The sequence below is a fragment of the Vidua chalybeata genome, chromosome 2, assembly GCF_026979565.1.
Source record: "Vidua chalybeata isolate OUT-0048 chromosome 2, bVidCha1 merged haplotype, whole genome shotgun sequence".
Classification (NCBI taxonomy): Eukaryota; Metazoa; Chordata; class Aves; order Passeriformes; family Viduidae; genus Vidua; species Vidua chalybeata.
In genome coordinates this window covers 30,581,472-30,597,656 of record NC_071531.1, presented here as the reverse complement: position 1 = coordinate 30,597,656, position 16,185 = coordinate 30,581,472, and the positions used below count along the sequence as shown (strand labels likewise).

The window sequence follows — 16,185 nt, the reverse complement described above, 5'->3', positions numbered from 1 at the left end:
CCATAACAGTGTATGCAGCCCCTTTTTTTGGAACCGGCTTCCTCACTAGCATGGATTTCACCCCTTCCATTGTTCTCCAGGCCCATCTGTTAGCTATTTTCTGGTTCAATTGACTTGATCCATCATGGTCCTTTTGGCAAACAAAAAGAGGGATATTGAAGATGTACCACTGGAGGGTTTTTTCCTCCACAGTTTGCATGCTTTGTCCCATCTCTCCCTCCAGTTCAGCAAGACTAAAGCCAAATCTTTCTAATTTAAACTGTGTGACCCGTGTCCCAAGACTGAAACTCTGGGGAGAGGATGGGAGAATGGTGATGGGGCAGGAGCTGCCACTGATCACCAGGTCTGCAGGCACCTGGGAAAGGCAGCAGCTTCTGCTCTCCCTTTCTCCCTACATGTGGCACTCCTCAGTACATTTACCATTTACTACCCAAATATATCTTTGAAAACTTAAACTACTACCCATTTCCTCTACTGTTTGGGGTGAGTAATCCTCAGCTTTTTTTACAGGACATTACATTTTTCAACACTTGGTACAAATATTAATGAGATAGTCTTCATGGTGGTCTAATTATTTTAGCTGGGGAAAAGTCCAAGGTTAACTTAAAATAACTTGCACCAGGGCTTTCAGTGAAGTGAGGTGGGATTAAGGCTACTCTTCCAACTCCCAATGTGCCATGAGGTTGCAGCTGTTGCCTGAGAGACTTGAGGTCAAGACCACATGTCAGCAGATGTGAGAGGACAAGCTCCCTGAGGGCTGAGAGCTGGAGGGTGAGCTGGCAGCATTTGCTCAAACTGATCACCTGTATTTGAGACTGGTTCTCTCTGCAGGCACCTTGTAACTCTTCTGCCACAGTCTTCCCATTGCAGAAGGGGGAAACCAGCAGGTGATTGTAGCTGTTGAATTGTTGTAAGCCACTCCAAAGATACAAGGGGCAAGAGAGGAAGAAAGATGCATCGCAACATGAGATGCTTATGCCAATACAAACGTGTCACATCAAGCAAGAACAGCAGTGATGTTGCTCCAACATGATGTTTCCTTCCTGAAGGAGAATCAGGGTGGTGAGAATGATGAGCAGGTGTTGGATGGGCAAGAAACTGTAGCACTAATGTTTGCAAATGGGCAGCTTAGAAGCTGCTGACTTTAGTGCTGTTAATGAAGATCCCCCTGAGCAAACCATTCTGCACGTGATGCTGGCGACCAGTACAGAGAGGGAACAGAGCCAACATCTATTTCTGCCTGGCAAAAGCAAACAAGCCAACACACACACACACACACACACACAGACTGTGATCACTGTGATCACTGTGATTCTCAGAGAGTATTAGCAAAGGACAAAACCTGTACAACTGCCATAAATTATAAAAGCCTCCCTCAATCTTAGTTAATTCTCTTGTAAAAAGGGAGGGAAAATCTGGAGCAGCTCAGCATGAAAACAATTGTGGGAGGGTTAATAAAGAGACAGCACTGAGGTATCTAGTTGCTAGCCCTGATATCATTAAGTAAGTGCACTAGAAATGTCGAGGTAAATGCATAGCAGTGAATCACAGTCAGGCATGATTAACCTTGGGTAGTCTGAACTGGAAATCATTTACAAAAACAAAGGTGCTGAAGAACATCGCAACAGACAGTACATCGAAAGTCATTCCAAGAGCGGGAGTCACACTGAGCGCTTTGTATATTTGTGCCATTTTAAAATTATTGTCATATTTTGCATGTGGGAAGATGGAAGATCCCAGATCCCTGGCTCAGGGAGTAGTTTCTGTGGCCCTGCAAGGTTCTCTGAATCATGTGCACTGGTTGGAATCACTTTGCTTTGCACAGAAGTTTTATAAAATTAGAAGTTTTAATTACAGCAATCTGAGGCTTACTGAAAGGACCTTGACACAGATCTGTCAAAGACTAAAATCATGTAATGGCAAATATCAAAGAACCAAAGACCACTCTTCCTTCATCCATACCCATGTCTTAATGCAGCTCTCCAGACTCTGGTGGTAAAAACAGGGGGGGAAAGGATTTTAATAAAAATCTGATATTTTAAACAAAAATTGTGAAAGTTTTCTGACCCTTGAAAATTGATCCTCCGATCACAAAACCAAAAGAACAAAACATCACTAGATATTTCTGATCAGTCCTAAAAGTTTGGAAATGCTCAGCAAAGCTATAGCCATATGACCCATAGAGAGCTATATATATTGTGTACAATGACAACAAAACCCCTTTAAGTACAGAATGCTCATGGCTTTAAAAGCATTCAATTACAAGGAACATGAATCAACTGGGGAAGATGCCAGACAGCTTAACACTTCTGTATTGTTTGCACCTTTTATTGCAATTCTTTAGTGCCAGCTCAGGTGATTATTGTGAATGCCAAGGCAGTGAAATCCATAGGAATATTGTGCAAAATTATACAGCTCTGCTTAGATTTACTTCCCGCTTTTCTATCAGTCTTATTCTCCTAAATCCATCTCTGTTATCCTTAGCATTGCAATAACTGCCCTTATTCATCTGCCTCATTAGGATGCTGCATCAATTAATATGCATCATCTAATGCCTACTATTTTTTTAATGTTTAATATTATTATCAGTGGAGAGCTATGTCGTAATGAATCTATCTAGGGAGTTAGACATACAGGAAAAGCCCCTATGCATAATACTGTTCCAAATGATTCCTGTACCCAAAGCCTCTGAACAGAGTGCTACGCATTCTGCACTCTCAGTTTCTGTACTCTTGGAGGTTACAGATAGCACCTCTGGTCCTGGGACTCCAGGTGTCAGGGTTATGTTTGTTTTTGAGGACCTGGAGCCCAGTGGGCAAGGCACAAGAGTTATCTTGAGGGGAGATGTCATGCTAATGCTTGGTTCACAAATGCCTCACTGCCTGATTCAGGAGGGTAATCAACCTGTCCTTTGAAGCTGCATAAATAATGTTTGGATGGAGGTAGTATATCTGCACCAGGGATGAATTAACTGCCATTGAATCATATACGCTTGGCTAGAGTGTGAGGTTTGTAACATGCCTGAGGAAAATAAAAAAGACATTTTCAAGAAAAAAACATTAATTTAATCCTCCCTATCTTTTCTGTAGTTTTCCTCTAGGCAAACATGACTTTGTGGGGGGCTTTTTTGTTGCTGTTTGTTCCATTTTCACAGTGAAACTCTGATTCACGGTGAGGTGCATCCTCAGTTTCTCCTTGTCAGGCCTGAACGTGCCATCTCTCTCCTACATCAATGTTGCTCCTTTTTAGCAGCCCTGCCAGGAGATGCCAACTGGGCTCCTTTGACACTCTGAGAGGAGTGAAACCTTGCAAGAGGGAACAGCCTTTTTACCCACAGGGACCCCTGACAGCATTCGTGCCCCTTGAGCACCCCTGAGGCTCCCAGCTGGGCACTGCTGGGGCTCTTGCCCAGGCATGGTCTTCTCCACGTGCATCAGGGAAGAGAACATCCATCTGCAGAGAGACCAGGCACACAGGCTCACACAGCCATGCACAGGTGTGCACTGCACATTCTCCTGGCTGCGCATTGCGTGCACAGGTCCGAGTTGCTGCAGCCCCAAAAGAGCAAAGGAATTCTGTATTTGTGACTGCCTGAGATAGCAGGGATAAAAAGCCGTCCTAGAAGATGGTGGAAAAGAGAAGAAACCTAGGAAAGGCCAACAGCAGGGTAGCATAAAGAGAACTGGGGTGTTGGGGTGTGCCTACCTATCAGTGTGAGTTACTTTTCTTCACTAACACTCACAGATCCAGCCCTCTATTGAATAACATGTACATCTTCAGTTTGCTAATGGCTTTTACTTGTCTTCAGTTTCTGATCTCTGGTTTTCTCTTCTACTGTCCCCAGTTTTGTATCTCTTTCTGAAAACTTGATGCTTGCAATTCCTTTTCCAACTTCTTAACTGTAACCCTCTAACATTTAAATTTAAATAAATAAACATTTAAATTAAATAAATAAATTTCGAATAATTTAAAGATAAGCAGTAGAAATATACTGTACCTAGTAGACGGCACAGTTTCAGAACGTACCAAGACCTCTTATTAGGCAAGGAACCTTTCACACCTAACCAGATTCTGACACACTATATCACCCAGTATGTAGTCTCAAATCCAGCCCATAACCATATTGGGGTGTACCTCTGAACATGTATTTTGGTTTTAGAGATACCACTATTGTGGTTCAGAAGTCTTACAGGTCTTTAATCCAATGAAAAAGAAAAGAACATTCATTATCAATAAAATACTAACTAGAAAAAACACTGTGGAGGATGGCTTATGTTTTACATATTGCTAAATATCAGTAAAAATAAATATGTTCATTTCTCCAAAATACCTCCAGATGGCATTAAAACCCTTCTTCTTTTGGTCTTTATTGCAAAATTATTTTTAAAAATGATAATTATTGAAATCATTCTATTAAATGTTCCCAGCAATCATGCTATCAGAAGGCATAAGGTTGCTAATGCTTAATTCATTTAATAAGTTTGCCTAAATGCGCTTGCATACTATAATTACATTCCACAACACAATCTGCAGGACAAGCCATTTCTTACACCATGTCAAATCTTTTTCCAGATTAATTTCCAGAAGATTTTTAATGTGTATTTGCAGCAGAAATCAAAACGTCCCACCATAAATCACTGTTATTGTACCTCCTTCTGTGACTACTTTTGGCCATGTAACAAATGGTGACACCTTGTGAGATTTACATGATATAATGCTCTGAATTTAAATAACAGGAATCAGAAAACATAAATTATGGGCCAGATGCACTCTAAAACTCACATGACTGACTGTTACAAGAACTTCTCTCTCTCAAATGGAATTAAAAAGGTGAATGATTTTGCAGAAATTCATAATGCTCCTGCCTGGTAGTTATTAAAAGAATTCACTTACCTCGCTTAGTTTGGAAGACTGATGCTATTTTTAAATTTTTATAACTCACAGCCCATCTATTTCATAGACTGGTTTATGTTGGCAAAACAATTCAGTCTTTTGTATATTAGAGTAAAAAATGGTAAAAGGTTCTATTGTTGCACTAAAGTGAAGGTGAACACTGATATATTACAAGTGCCTGTTCCTATCTATTTCTTGACTTCTTTCGTTAATTCAAAAACATCAACAAAATCGTGAGAGACCAGAGATAACTGTAATTGGATTTCAAGTAATTCAGAGGTGAAGCTGCAGACTGCAGTCTTTTAAAATTACATCAGTACATCAAAGGCATATGTGACATGATGTTTTTTAGCAAGTGTGACAAACTCCAGCAGCATTAAGGTAATGTTGAAGTAAGGTTCTAAAGGCCAGCCTTGCACACCCACAAAAATAATCTCATATCTATTCAGTGTGATATGGAGCCATTTCACTTGCAAAGATTGCTGACTTACTAGCATGCAGAAGTTCTAGGAATAATTAATGTTTAGCCATTATCTAAAAAGCCGTTTTACGAAAAGCATCAATGAAAGAGCTTTATCTTAATGAAAACAAACAAATTCTATTTTGCCCAACAAATCTGATAAAAACACAGCTGCCTTCTCCAATCTTAAACGCAAATGTGACTTACGATGTATGGGTTGCGCTTTTCTCTGGGGTCTTTGGCTCTACATCACTTTTCCCTTTAAAAGAGAAGAAGAAAATGACATCAGAAATGGGTCAGTATGAAAACTGCTCAGATGTGACACATCAATGCTTTATTCATTGCTAACACTGACCACTCTTGCCACATACACACAGACAGCTGCGGAGGCAACCACAGGGCTGCAGGGGCAATGCTGGAGCATTTGTAAGCAGGGAGTCAATCCTGACTTGACTTTCCTTGTCACTGACAAGTGCTCCGTAAATGTAGGCAGAGAAACTCCACAAGAGGAGATGCTTAGAGAACACAGGCTTTACCAGGGAGAGCAGACCCTGGAACAATGAAAAGGATTTCTCTAGGGCCCGACAGCTCTGCTGTTGAGAGTGTATTCCATACAACATGCACTTGCCCCAGAACCCTGCTCCAGGAACAGTAATTATTTCATACAAAGCAAAACAGCATCATCTGAGAGGAGGAAGGCAGTGATCAGGGCACAGTTCTGTCAATGGGTATTTTGGTTCACATTCATTTTGACACGTTACGGATTTGATCTTTAGCTTCTGTAAGTGGGGGCTGGGGAAGCCCTCTTTGCCTCTAAGCTGGCTTAGGCACTCAGTGCCAGGGGAAGCCAAGTACCCAAATGCTTGAGAGGCACCAGAGGCCCAAGGGATGCCTCTTCACATTTCCTTACGAATCATATGGGTCCTGGTATGCTAGCTTGTGATGATCGCCATCTTGGGTCCAAAATAATGTATCTGCCCAACACAACTTCGTTACATAGCACAGAGAGTGGGAGGCAGGCTGCTGGCATGTGGGGTGGTATTGCTTCTGCTGAGTCAGGCAAAGTCCTTTCTACCCCCTGCCAAAAAACAGTAAGGCTGATATTGTCTGCTGTAATTAATGTTCTCTGAGTAACCTGAGAGAGCTGCACTCCAGTGTAAGATTTCTGTGTAGCTCTACCACGGATTTAGAGGGTATGCTACTTCACTTGAATCACCTTGAACTTGAATTCTGGGCCTAGTGAGTGTGCAGATGCTGCTGCTCTTGTGTGTCGCTGGATGCTAATAGCTGTCTACACATGAGTTTATGTTGCCTAGCAGACAAGGAGGCACAGAGGTTGAATGTGACTGGTTTACTGATGGATGTGTTTTTCTCCATTCTCCTATAATGAGCTATGTTAAGCCAAAATCCACCTATTCCTTCTGAAAAAAAAAAAAAACTTGAAAAATTCTTATTTTGGTCAGGTTGTTTTGGTGTTGCCTAATGTGCTGCTCATTGAGTTGAGTGGGTTTTGGAATCAGTCCTGACCTAGTCCATGCACATGAGCATTACGCATCATCCGTTTGCTGCTGACAAAGACCTTACCCTCAGTTTCCACAGAACAGCAGCTGTAAGGGCACCTTTGGAAAACTTGCTGATGCCTTCAGAAGAGGCAGGATTCTGCAAACAGTGTTCTTCCACTTCTGTACAGAAAGAAGCTGAAGGACACTCTAGACAGTGACCTTCTGGAGGTAGCTGTCTCGTAGTGGAAGTTCTGGGTATCTCAAACACCTTGACACAGTGCTTTTAGATGTCATCCTCCCCTCTGGCAGGGTTTGTGTCTATCCATCCAAGGTGCCTAAACTTTACTGAACAGGATAGATAAAATTCTGCATGGCTTCAAAACCACCAATGCCTTCATGGACCTCTAGAGAAGTTCAGCATTCACTGTAAGTGGACAGCTAAAGCCACCTAAAATTTAGGCATGAGCAGGGCATCGACACAGGAGACCTCAGAAAGTATATCCAGATGGTGAACTTGCTGGCTAGGAAGCTGTTGCTACAATATATGTTTGTCAGCCTTCCGGAGCCTGGAGCTCTGGAGCTCATCTGCATTATGGTAATTTGGAACAAGAAACCAATAGTAACAGTTGGCATATATTCAAAGATTTTCTATTTGTAAGTTGGGTCTTCTCTAAGTGATGAATTATTACCATGAACACTGGTTTGTTTGAGTGTGAAAGGGAATATGGATTCCTGAGTGCTTTGCCAGCAGAGTTCACATCAGTTCTACTTTAAGCAATGCATGTTAATGCAGCAACAAGGGAAACAGCACACGTACTGTGAGGAAACAGAATGTCTGTGATTTAGCCAAACTGGATATTAATGGATTACCCTACCATAAGCATTTGTAGCTGCTTTTATGCTAATTGTCACTTAACATACTTCTGTGTGGAGAGGAAGGACAGAGCCTGTACAGATGGTAGAACTGCATCAGTCCAGCCTATCAGAGTAGAAAATCTGGCCATTAATGCTTTATCAGTTCTTACCAACTTCATTTTCACTTGACTGAATTGTAGAAATTTTACAAATGAGTATAGCCCAAGCAGAGTTGAATATCATAGATAGAGTACAGATAATATTTTTGGATAAGGGTATATAAAAGGTTACAGTAGCTTGGCTTTTTTACACTCAGTCATGGCCAAATTAAGATTTGCTTTTGATTTTTTCATGTAACCTGTCACATGCATGCAGGTACCGTTGAGGGAGGCTGGCATTTGCTGAACTGCTAAATCTTCTCTAGTTTTGACTGCTTCTTATGGGCAAATTTGTGTGAACCTTTGTTTTTCTTAGCCTTTTTGGAATTAACAAAGAACATGCTACCCACCTTGCTATGGGATTGCTGTAGCACACTTTGTTTCAGATGCTAAGCACTGTGTATGTCTCCTGAAACAGGTGTGTGTCAGTGGGTCTATGCAGAAAACACACAGTGGAAATAGTCAGTCCACAGATCCTAAGCCACAGAACTGGGAGGTCTTTGCTAGTTTCTGCCTCATCTCATGAAACTTCTTACCCAACCTTTTTAGATACAAGCAGAAGATGTGTCCAGATTTCTTGAATTTCAAAATAAATTTCAAATGAACTTTTGCAGGATTTCCCCTGTTGAATAGTGGGTGGCCAGAAAAGGAGTTTTCTCCTCTTAGTTGGAATTTTGGTGAATCACTTAACCAGATTAAGTTTCCCTTTCTGGGTAACAGGGATAAATGATATTTATTGTGATGGAATAGTATAATTTCAGCCATTATGAGTTTTTAAATGCTTTGATTTCCTTCTGGGGGAAGGATGACAGAAATGCAAATGCTATCCATGAGAAAGACAATGTTGGCAGCTGCAATAAAACCACTGCAAATGACAGGCTCAAGAGCCACTCCAAAGAAGTCAGGGTGCAATGGGAAAAAACAGCTAATTGGAACTCTGAATATGTGCACTTGGATAACACAATACATTGACCATTAGAGCTCTTTCTCACAGAGCAATTTGCTAATATTTCCTGGCAGGACCTGTGGACCCACAGAGAGAGGAGCCCACACTGGAGTAGGTTTGCTGGCAGGACCTGCGACCCTGTGTGGGACCCATGCTGTAGCAGCCTGTTCCTGAAGGACTGCACCCTGTGGAGAGGACCCATGCTGGAGCAGTTTATGTTAAGCAAAGCCTGTGGGAAGGGCTCATGAGAAGTTCATGAAGGACAGAGCAGGGAAGAGTGTGAGGAGTCCCCTCCCTGAGGAGGAAGGAGTGTCAGAGACAAGGTGTGATTTGATTACCTGACTGCAGCCCCCATTCCTTGGTCCCCTGCACTGCTGGTGGGGAGGAGGTAGAGAATTTGTGAGTAAGGTTGAACCCAGGATGAAGAGATGGGTGAGGAGAAGGTACTTTTAAGGTCTGATTTTATTTCAAATTGTTCTACTCTGATTTGATTGGTAATAAGATAAATTTATTTTCTCAAGTTGAGTCTGTTTGCCCCATTACAGTAACTGGTGAGTGCTGTCTCCCTGTTTTTATCTCCATCCATGAGCCTTTTGTTGTATTTTCTGTCCTGTGTCCAGGAGAGTAATAGAGCAGTTTTGGTGGGCACATGGTGTCCAGTCTGGTTCAACCTGCCACACATCTGAATATTTTTTCCCAAATTTCCTTTGAGTTTGACATACACGACTGGTAAAGTCTATATCTCATTCTAACTGTGCTTTATCTGGTATCTTATTCCAGCACTTCAACAGGAATTCTCATGGATACAGCTCTCAGGTAGTCAAACTCTCTCTGTGATGTTAGAAAATGTGTCTGAGCATCCAACAGCGACCCTGACTTTTGCCACCAATGAAGAAAATATTTCTGCATGGGTCCAGCTGTTCTTCAGTTTGGTTGCCATCAGCTAGGCAGTACCAAGTGTAGTTTCTGCCCAGCTGCAGATTTTACTGAGCAGGATGAATGAAGAGAGGAGAAACTGGAGTATGGGGGTGTACGAGGGGATGGGAGAATAGGAAGTGAAGTACGAAGCAGGGAAAAGTTGTAAGGTCATAGATCAATTTTGTAATACAAAAGAATGCAGGTTTCATTAAATCTGAAGAACAACCTATTTTATTCAAGTGCTGGAAGAAGGAAATACTCAGCTAGGACCAAAGCTGGCCAAGTACTGTGGCCTCTGATGTCATTGCAAAGCCCTCAGCTCAGCCGGTGTGTTTGTCATGCTTGTGCCTCTGCCTGTGTTTGCATAGCCCTCTCTATTATGGTTCTTTTGTGCTTCTTTCTCTCATTACTGTATTCATTATTTTCTGACAGAACCTCATACCCTTTGCCTTTTGTTATTTCCTTAGTGCGGGTACTTGCAGCAATATCAAACCAATGCCAGCAATTAAGTGACACAACTGCATGTTTCTTCACAACATTGTCTTCCTCATGCTGACCTTTCCCCAGTGAAGAGACACACCATTTTAAAAGCCTGCATCTTCCAGCCTTGTCTCTCTGGATGCCTTTTACCTCACACAGTGGGTGACCAGACCCTTTCAAAGCCCTATCTACAAGCTCAGGGCATTTTTCACCTTCAGTCACAGCCCTGCAATTTGCAAACCAGGCTTTGTGTTTGCTGACAGGTCAGGAAGCTAGCAAAATAATTCTTTTGGTTGTGATGATTTTATGTGGAAAGCAGGATAGAATAATGTATTTTTAATATGCAAGACACCATCAACAACTGTCAGAGGTGTCAAGGGAGAGGATTAATATTTTGTTTCGCAGAACAATTCAATCCTCCTGTTCAATACAGATGCTAAGTTTTTTACCATAGTTAAATGTAATTAAAGTGCTACTGATCTGCACCATGACTTGTAAACTGGAGTCCACTGGAAAGCCCTGAGCAGGAACCACACAAGCAGCCATCACTCCCCTACCCACACTGCTAGCCAAAAAGACTAACAGCTATAGGGTCTTTGAAATGTTATCTAGTGTTAGTTTGGCAAGATTTATGTGGCTTATTACTGTGCAATGGCCACAAAATGTACCATTGCATATGAAAGACAAATGATTACAAATTTTCTTGCACAATTTTCTGGCAGTCTGGATCTGACTATGCAAGTAGGTCAGCTCTTTACTGGCTTTCCAAAAAAAAAAAACACTCTTGCTTTTTCAGTGTTTCTCATTTACATAATGGAATAGCCATAGTGAAATGAAAACTTTTTGTTCTTCCCAGGCCACCAAAAGAGCTGACATTTTGATGGTCACTCTTCAGTTCAGTTCTCCATATTTGTCCATAGCTGAGTACTGCCTGATGAGGATTGTGCTGTCCCAGTCTTCGACTGATCCCTTACTTCATCAGTCACTTCTTTTTCTAAATCATTGTCTACCTCTCCACCCAATGAAGCCAGAAATTGAGCTGGTACTTACTTGTATTGCTGTGTCCTGTAGATCCCTGTTGTGAGTCCTACAGTAATAACAGAAAAAAAAGGAAGGTGTATTATTTTTTCAGCAATTTTTTGCTGCAATACTTGTTTGACATAACCTTAACTGTACAAACAGCACTGATGATTGTTCATTTGGTTTCAAAGTAATTTTCATTTACAAGATTAAGTCCAATATTTATTGGAAAATCCATTAATTATTAGGCTTATTTCACAACAACCCTTTAATGGTGCAATTCCTTGTATAGCTATTATGACTCTCCCGCTCACTATTCAAGTATTGATCAGCCAAAACTCGTCTATTATCTTCTACAAGTTCAGACGAGAAGACAGAGGGAAGGCCAATATTGTTTCATGGACCATTGGATTTCTGAGGTAGTAGCACAGCTGGTCTTTTTCTTTTCACATGTTGACATTGACAGCATCAGAGAATGAAAATACAGACTAGTTCTGGGTCCCTGAGATTACAAGGTCGACCCTGTATGACTACAGCAATATCTGTGAATGCGGTGCAATAAATCAGACCACTTTTCCCTTAAGTGCAAATGTCACTGTGTTTTACTCACAGAATTTGTTTGCATTAATAAAAATATATATTAAAAACCCTTTAAATACAAATATAAACCATAACAAAAAGATAATTAAATCAAGGGGAAAATAATTCTTTGCCATGGATGGCAGCAGGAAAAGTATTCCATATGTAATTCTGCTTCTGAATAACCCAGACACACACAGGAATACCACCTCATATCCATGCTGCAGTTACAGCTGCAGTTAACACTGCTCAGAGAGGCCAGGCACCCCCAGGAACACACGCGGTCATTTTCAGTGAGGAACTGAGCGCCGCACCAGATCCCTGGTCCACAGAGACAGAGAGATGAGCCAAACACAGAGCTCATGGGGAGAGGAACTGCAGGCCCCCAGAGAGCCGAGGATGCTCTGACTTGGTTGGGCTGAGATTGTGCTGCTAAGTCACTCAGGAGAACTCCTCAGGGGCTTGGGGACCCAAGAGCTTCGTGGGCCCTCTAAACAGAGGCTGGCTGGAGAGCAGGCCCCGGCGTCTTGAGGGCTCAGCTGACCAGAATCCCTCGATCTGCACATTTTGCTCTGTCCAGGCTGCACGGCTTTGATCTGTAACTTTAATACCATAACACACATCTGCAACTTACTTCCATCCTACATACCTGTAATGTGAGACATCCAATTTTGGGCAAGCCCCAAGAGTTTCTACCATCAACTACAATATGAAAAGATCTGTACCATGCTTCACATGCCAAGAATAATTTCTCAGTAATCTGAAATTGTGTACTTTTGACAAATTGCATCAGCTTTTTGTGAATGTTTCTGATGAAGAGAGATTAAAGCCTGGTTTTCTCAAGTGACTGAATGCAATCTTAAAAAGTCAAGATCAGCTTGCAGTGGTGATGTAGTGGTATGTACACTTGAATTTAAATGCTATTCTTGTAGCCAACCACACTCCCAATAAAAGTAGGCTTTTAGAGCATGTTCAGTTTCCAAAACAGAGAATTTATGTACCTGGAGAAGTTCAGGGAAATACAATCATTCTGATGGAAATATCCTTGTATTTGTAAAAGTGTTTGAAACTTCTAAACAAGGATCTTGCTCTCTCTTTTACCTTTTCATTAACTCAGGAAGAGTGCACCTTCCCCTTTAACTGCTGAGCACAGTATCTTGCCTCTGCCAAAGGCTAGTAAAAATATCTCATAGAGAAATATAGAATGTTCCCACTAATGGAGGAAAAAAAGAATGCAACTTTAAAAAAAAGGTGAAGCCTTCATTTCTGAAGATTATTGTCCAGCATATTTCCTCCAGCTTGTTAAAACCAACAAGAAAGGAAAAAAAAAAATGAATTTCACTTGTAAAGAACAACATCACTATGATAACTTAGCATCTGCTGAGAATAATCATCCAATAGCTTAGTGACAAAAAACCAGTTCTCCTGGAGTGGCTAAATTAATTCTCAAGTAACAAAATGAAGGCTGATCCCATAATATCACATGTACCTAACCAGAAATCAAACACCTGATCAAACTATCAAGACAAGAAATCACAGTAAAAATGAAGAAAGAGAGCAGAGCAGGCAGCAGAATTAACAGCATTTTTTTCCTGCACAAGAGAGTTAATGCTTGAATATGAAAGCTCATCCACCTAAGCATTGAGCTCTTATTTACAAATTTAATTATTCATTTAAAGTTTATTTATTAAGATGCTTTTAATAAAATTAAAATCAAGAAATGCCTGATCATTTGTACATAACAAAGTCTGGCAGACAGGAGAAAGGGAAGCACACACAGCTTGTCACATCACACATTCAATCAATTATCCTTAAGCTTTGAAAAACAAGAAATAAAGAGACTGTCATTGCCCCTTCCTAGTAAATTCAAGAGCACAAATTAATACCAGAGAGAAAGAAAATTCAAAGTTAAGGATGAAATGGAACTTCATGCCCTCCATTACATAAAGGACAGGTCTCTAGTGGTGCTCCTCCAGCAGCATAGTACTTGGAAACCTACTGGGCACTGCCATGTGTGTCAAACCTGACCCAGACTCTCCTCTCATTCTTGCGAATCAATGCAAACCTCCCATGCTAATGAGGCCTGATTTAATATAGAAGTACAGCATATGCACATCCATCCCCTCCATCAGATGAGCATTTAGTTATATCGATTGATACATCCACATGTGCAGTTTCAAATGTGGAATTCTGTTATATTTGTGATATATAAATCTCAGATATTTAGCTTTTTTTTACTAGATTGATTTCAAAACCACTCTAGCTTTAGTTGCTGTGGCCTTTGCAACTTTAATAGCCTAATTAATAAATTTCAAGTTTCAAGCTGTCAGATCGCTAATTACTTGAATTGCAGGTTAAAAGCAGTGTGGCGTGAATGCGAACTAATGATGCTGACACTCAGTTTTTATGGACAGAAAAGTAGTTATGATTTGCATCCTTGTAATAGGGCAAGAATCTGACAAGCTTCTCTTTTTCCCATTCCCAAAATGAAGAGTATTTTTATGTTTGGGAACTGTCTTCTGTTAAAAGTGGTGCAGCCTACTTGCTTCTCTTTCTGGAAGAGTCTCTGCAAATGGATTGAACTGATGTCTCAACACTGCCATTAAGACTGAAAAGGAAATCATGTTACTGTGCATGACTTGAAACTAAGAGATGAAACTGTTGCCCTGATTTTAGCCTTTCTGTCTCTTTATTGGCCTTGGTCACTACTTAACTGACAGACCCATTTATCTGAATAATGTGCAATCCACAAAAGTTTGGTGTAGCCCTAAGGTTTAAAAAAATAGGCACAGCTACATAGTTTACCTGTGGGAAAGCTTTCCAAGAGCTGTGGAAACATTTGCTATGAGGTCCAATAAACATTTTACACCATGCTTTGTGAAAAGCAATAGCTAGCTTACCGAATTTTGAAAAACATGTTTGAAAAATTAGGAAACCAGTTTTTTACATTTTCGAACCTGAAAAGCTTTCTATAGTCTGTAATTGTACAGATTACCAGATTAAGCCACAGAATAGCTTTTAATTATTTTAAAATATTTTAAAATAGAAGTGGTGTCTAAAATTTACATCATCTATGGCAATAATACAGGATTGTTCCAGAACTCTGGTGAGTTTTTTTAAGGTACTTCTTTCCCATCACACACAAAGCACTCTAATTTCTGGCCATGCAGACCACCCAGGCCACAATACAGTTGTGATGTTATTATATGTACAAAAGTATGCTCATATATTACTAGATGAAATCTTGTCCATCCTAAGCTGAAAAAAAAATATGGAAATTCTACTTTGGCAAGAGAAAAGGAAACCACCTTGAAAAGATCTCTAAAAATGAATGGTAGATCTCTGATATGGCTCTGCAATTCAAAATAATAGAAAATTTCCCAGAGAGATGGATGAACAGGCAGAGAGAAGATGAGAAAGTCAATAGCAACCATTATTCACATATCTTTGCTCTCTGCTCTGTGGTTCTCCTATTCCTATATTTATCACAATATATTTAGTTGTGAGGAAGTGGATTCACGATGGCCACACAGACCCACTGACAGGTGCCTTGCCCATGCACATCTGCACATGTGCCACACAAACACACTGTGTGGTGATAATTGTGGCAGGAAATGCAGCGCTGCAAGCACCGCCTCACTTTGTCATCCCTATCAAGCACTTCACCTGCTTGTAAGCTGCTGATCCACCTCTCTCCTACAGGACTAACTCTAACTTAACAAACCTCTAGCTCACCTACCATCTTCAGTCTTTTGTCTGCCTTCAACAAGCAAATAGTGAGTTGTTTCCTTCTTTTTCTTTCATAACATGCCAGAGATGTCTTGGTTTACACCCCTGATACTTCAAAATCATGACACTGTCATCCACAGAAAAGCTCTTTTACTGTAGGCAAATGAAATTTTCTTGGCTTTGTAGATATAATTATTCCCTGAACTAAATTTTGCAGAATGGACTTAAAAGTTGCCAAATGAGCTTGCTTTAACAGGAGAAAGACTATAAACAGCATCAATACCATCTTTCAAGCTTGAACGCTGCGTGAAATATGCTTGTGACATCTACACAGTATATGGTGATACTATGTGAAATTTATTGGCTCTTGCACAAGATAGCTGATTTCATTCCCTCCTGACTTACCATGTATAAATAATGTGGTTTCCCCAATCTTGTGCTGATGAGCTTTACCATGCTGCTCTGCATCCTCCCTTGGATACATATCCAATAGTGGAATTGCTTTTAAGGGACCATCAGCAGGATTAGTGGCTATGGTCTCTTGGGGGATCAAATATTTCTGAGGCAAATGCTTCTGTGGCCCCTCTGGGCATCATGGCACTGGGCTGACTGCCTCTCTAGCAAAGCTGCCCCTTTGAAGCCAGG

At 40.8% G+C, this 16,185-nt stretch overlaps 1 protein-coding gene across 1 annotated transcript in view; it reads right to left on the bottom strand.

The window, feature by feature from the left end:
• AFF3 (ALF transcription elongation factor 3) overlaps positions 1-16,185 on the bottom strand; it is a 315,284-nt gene that overhangs the window by 110,138 nt on the left and 188,961 nt on the right. The window contains exons 7-8 of the mRNA XM_053934722.1: positions 11,263-11,299; positions 5,561-5,612 (exon numbers count right to left, since the gene is read on the bottom strand). Of these exons, the coding sequence (XP_053790697.1) occupies positions 5,561-5,612; positions 11,263-11,299 (89 nt within the window). The remainder of the gene's footprint in view (positions 1-5,560; positions 5,613-11,262; positions 11,300-16,185) is intronic.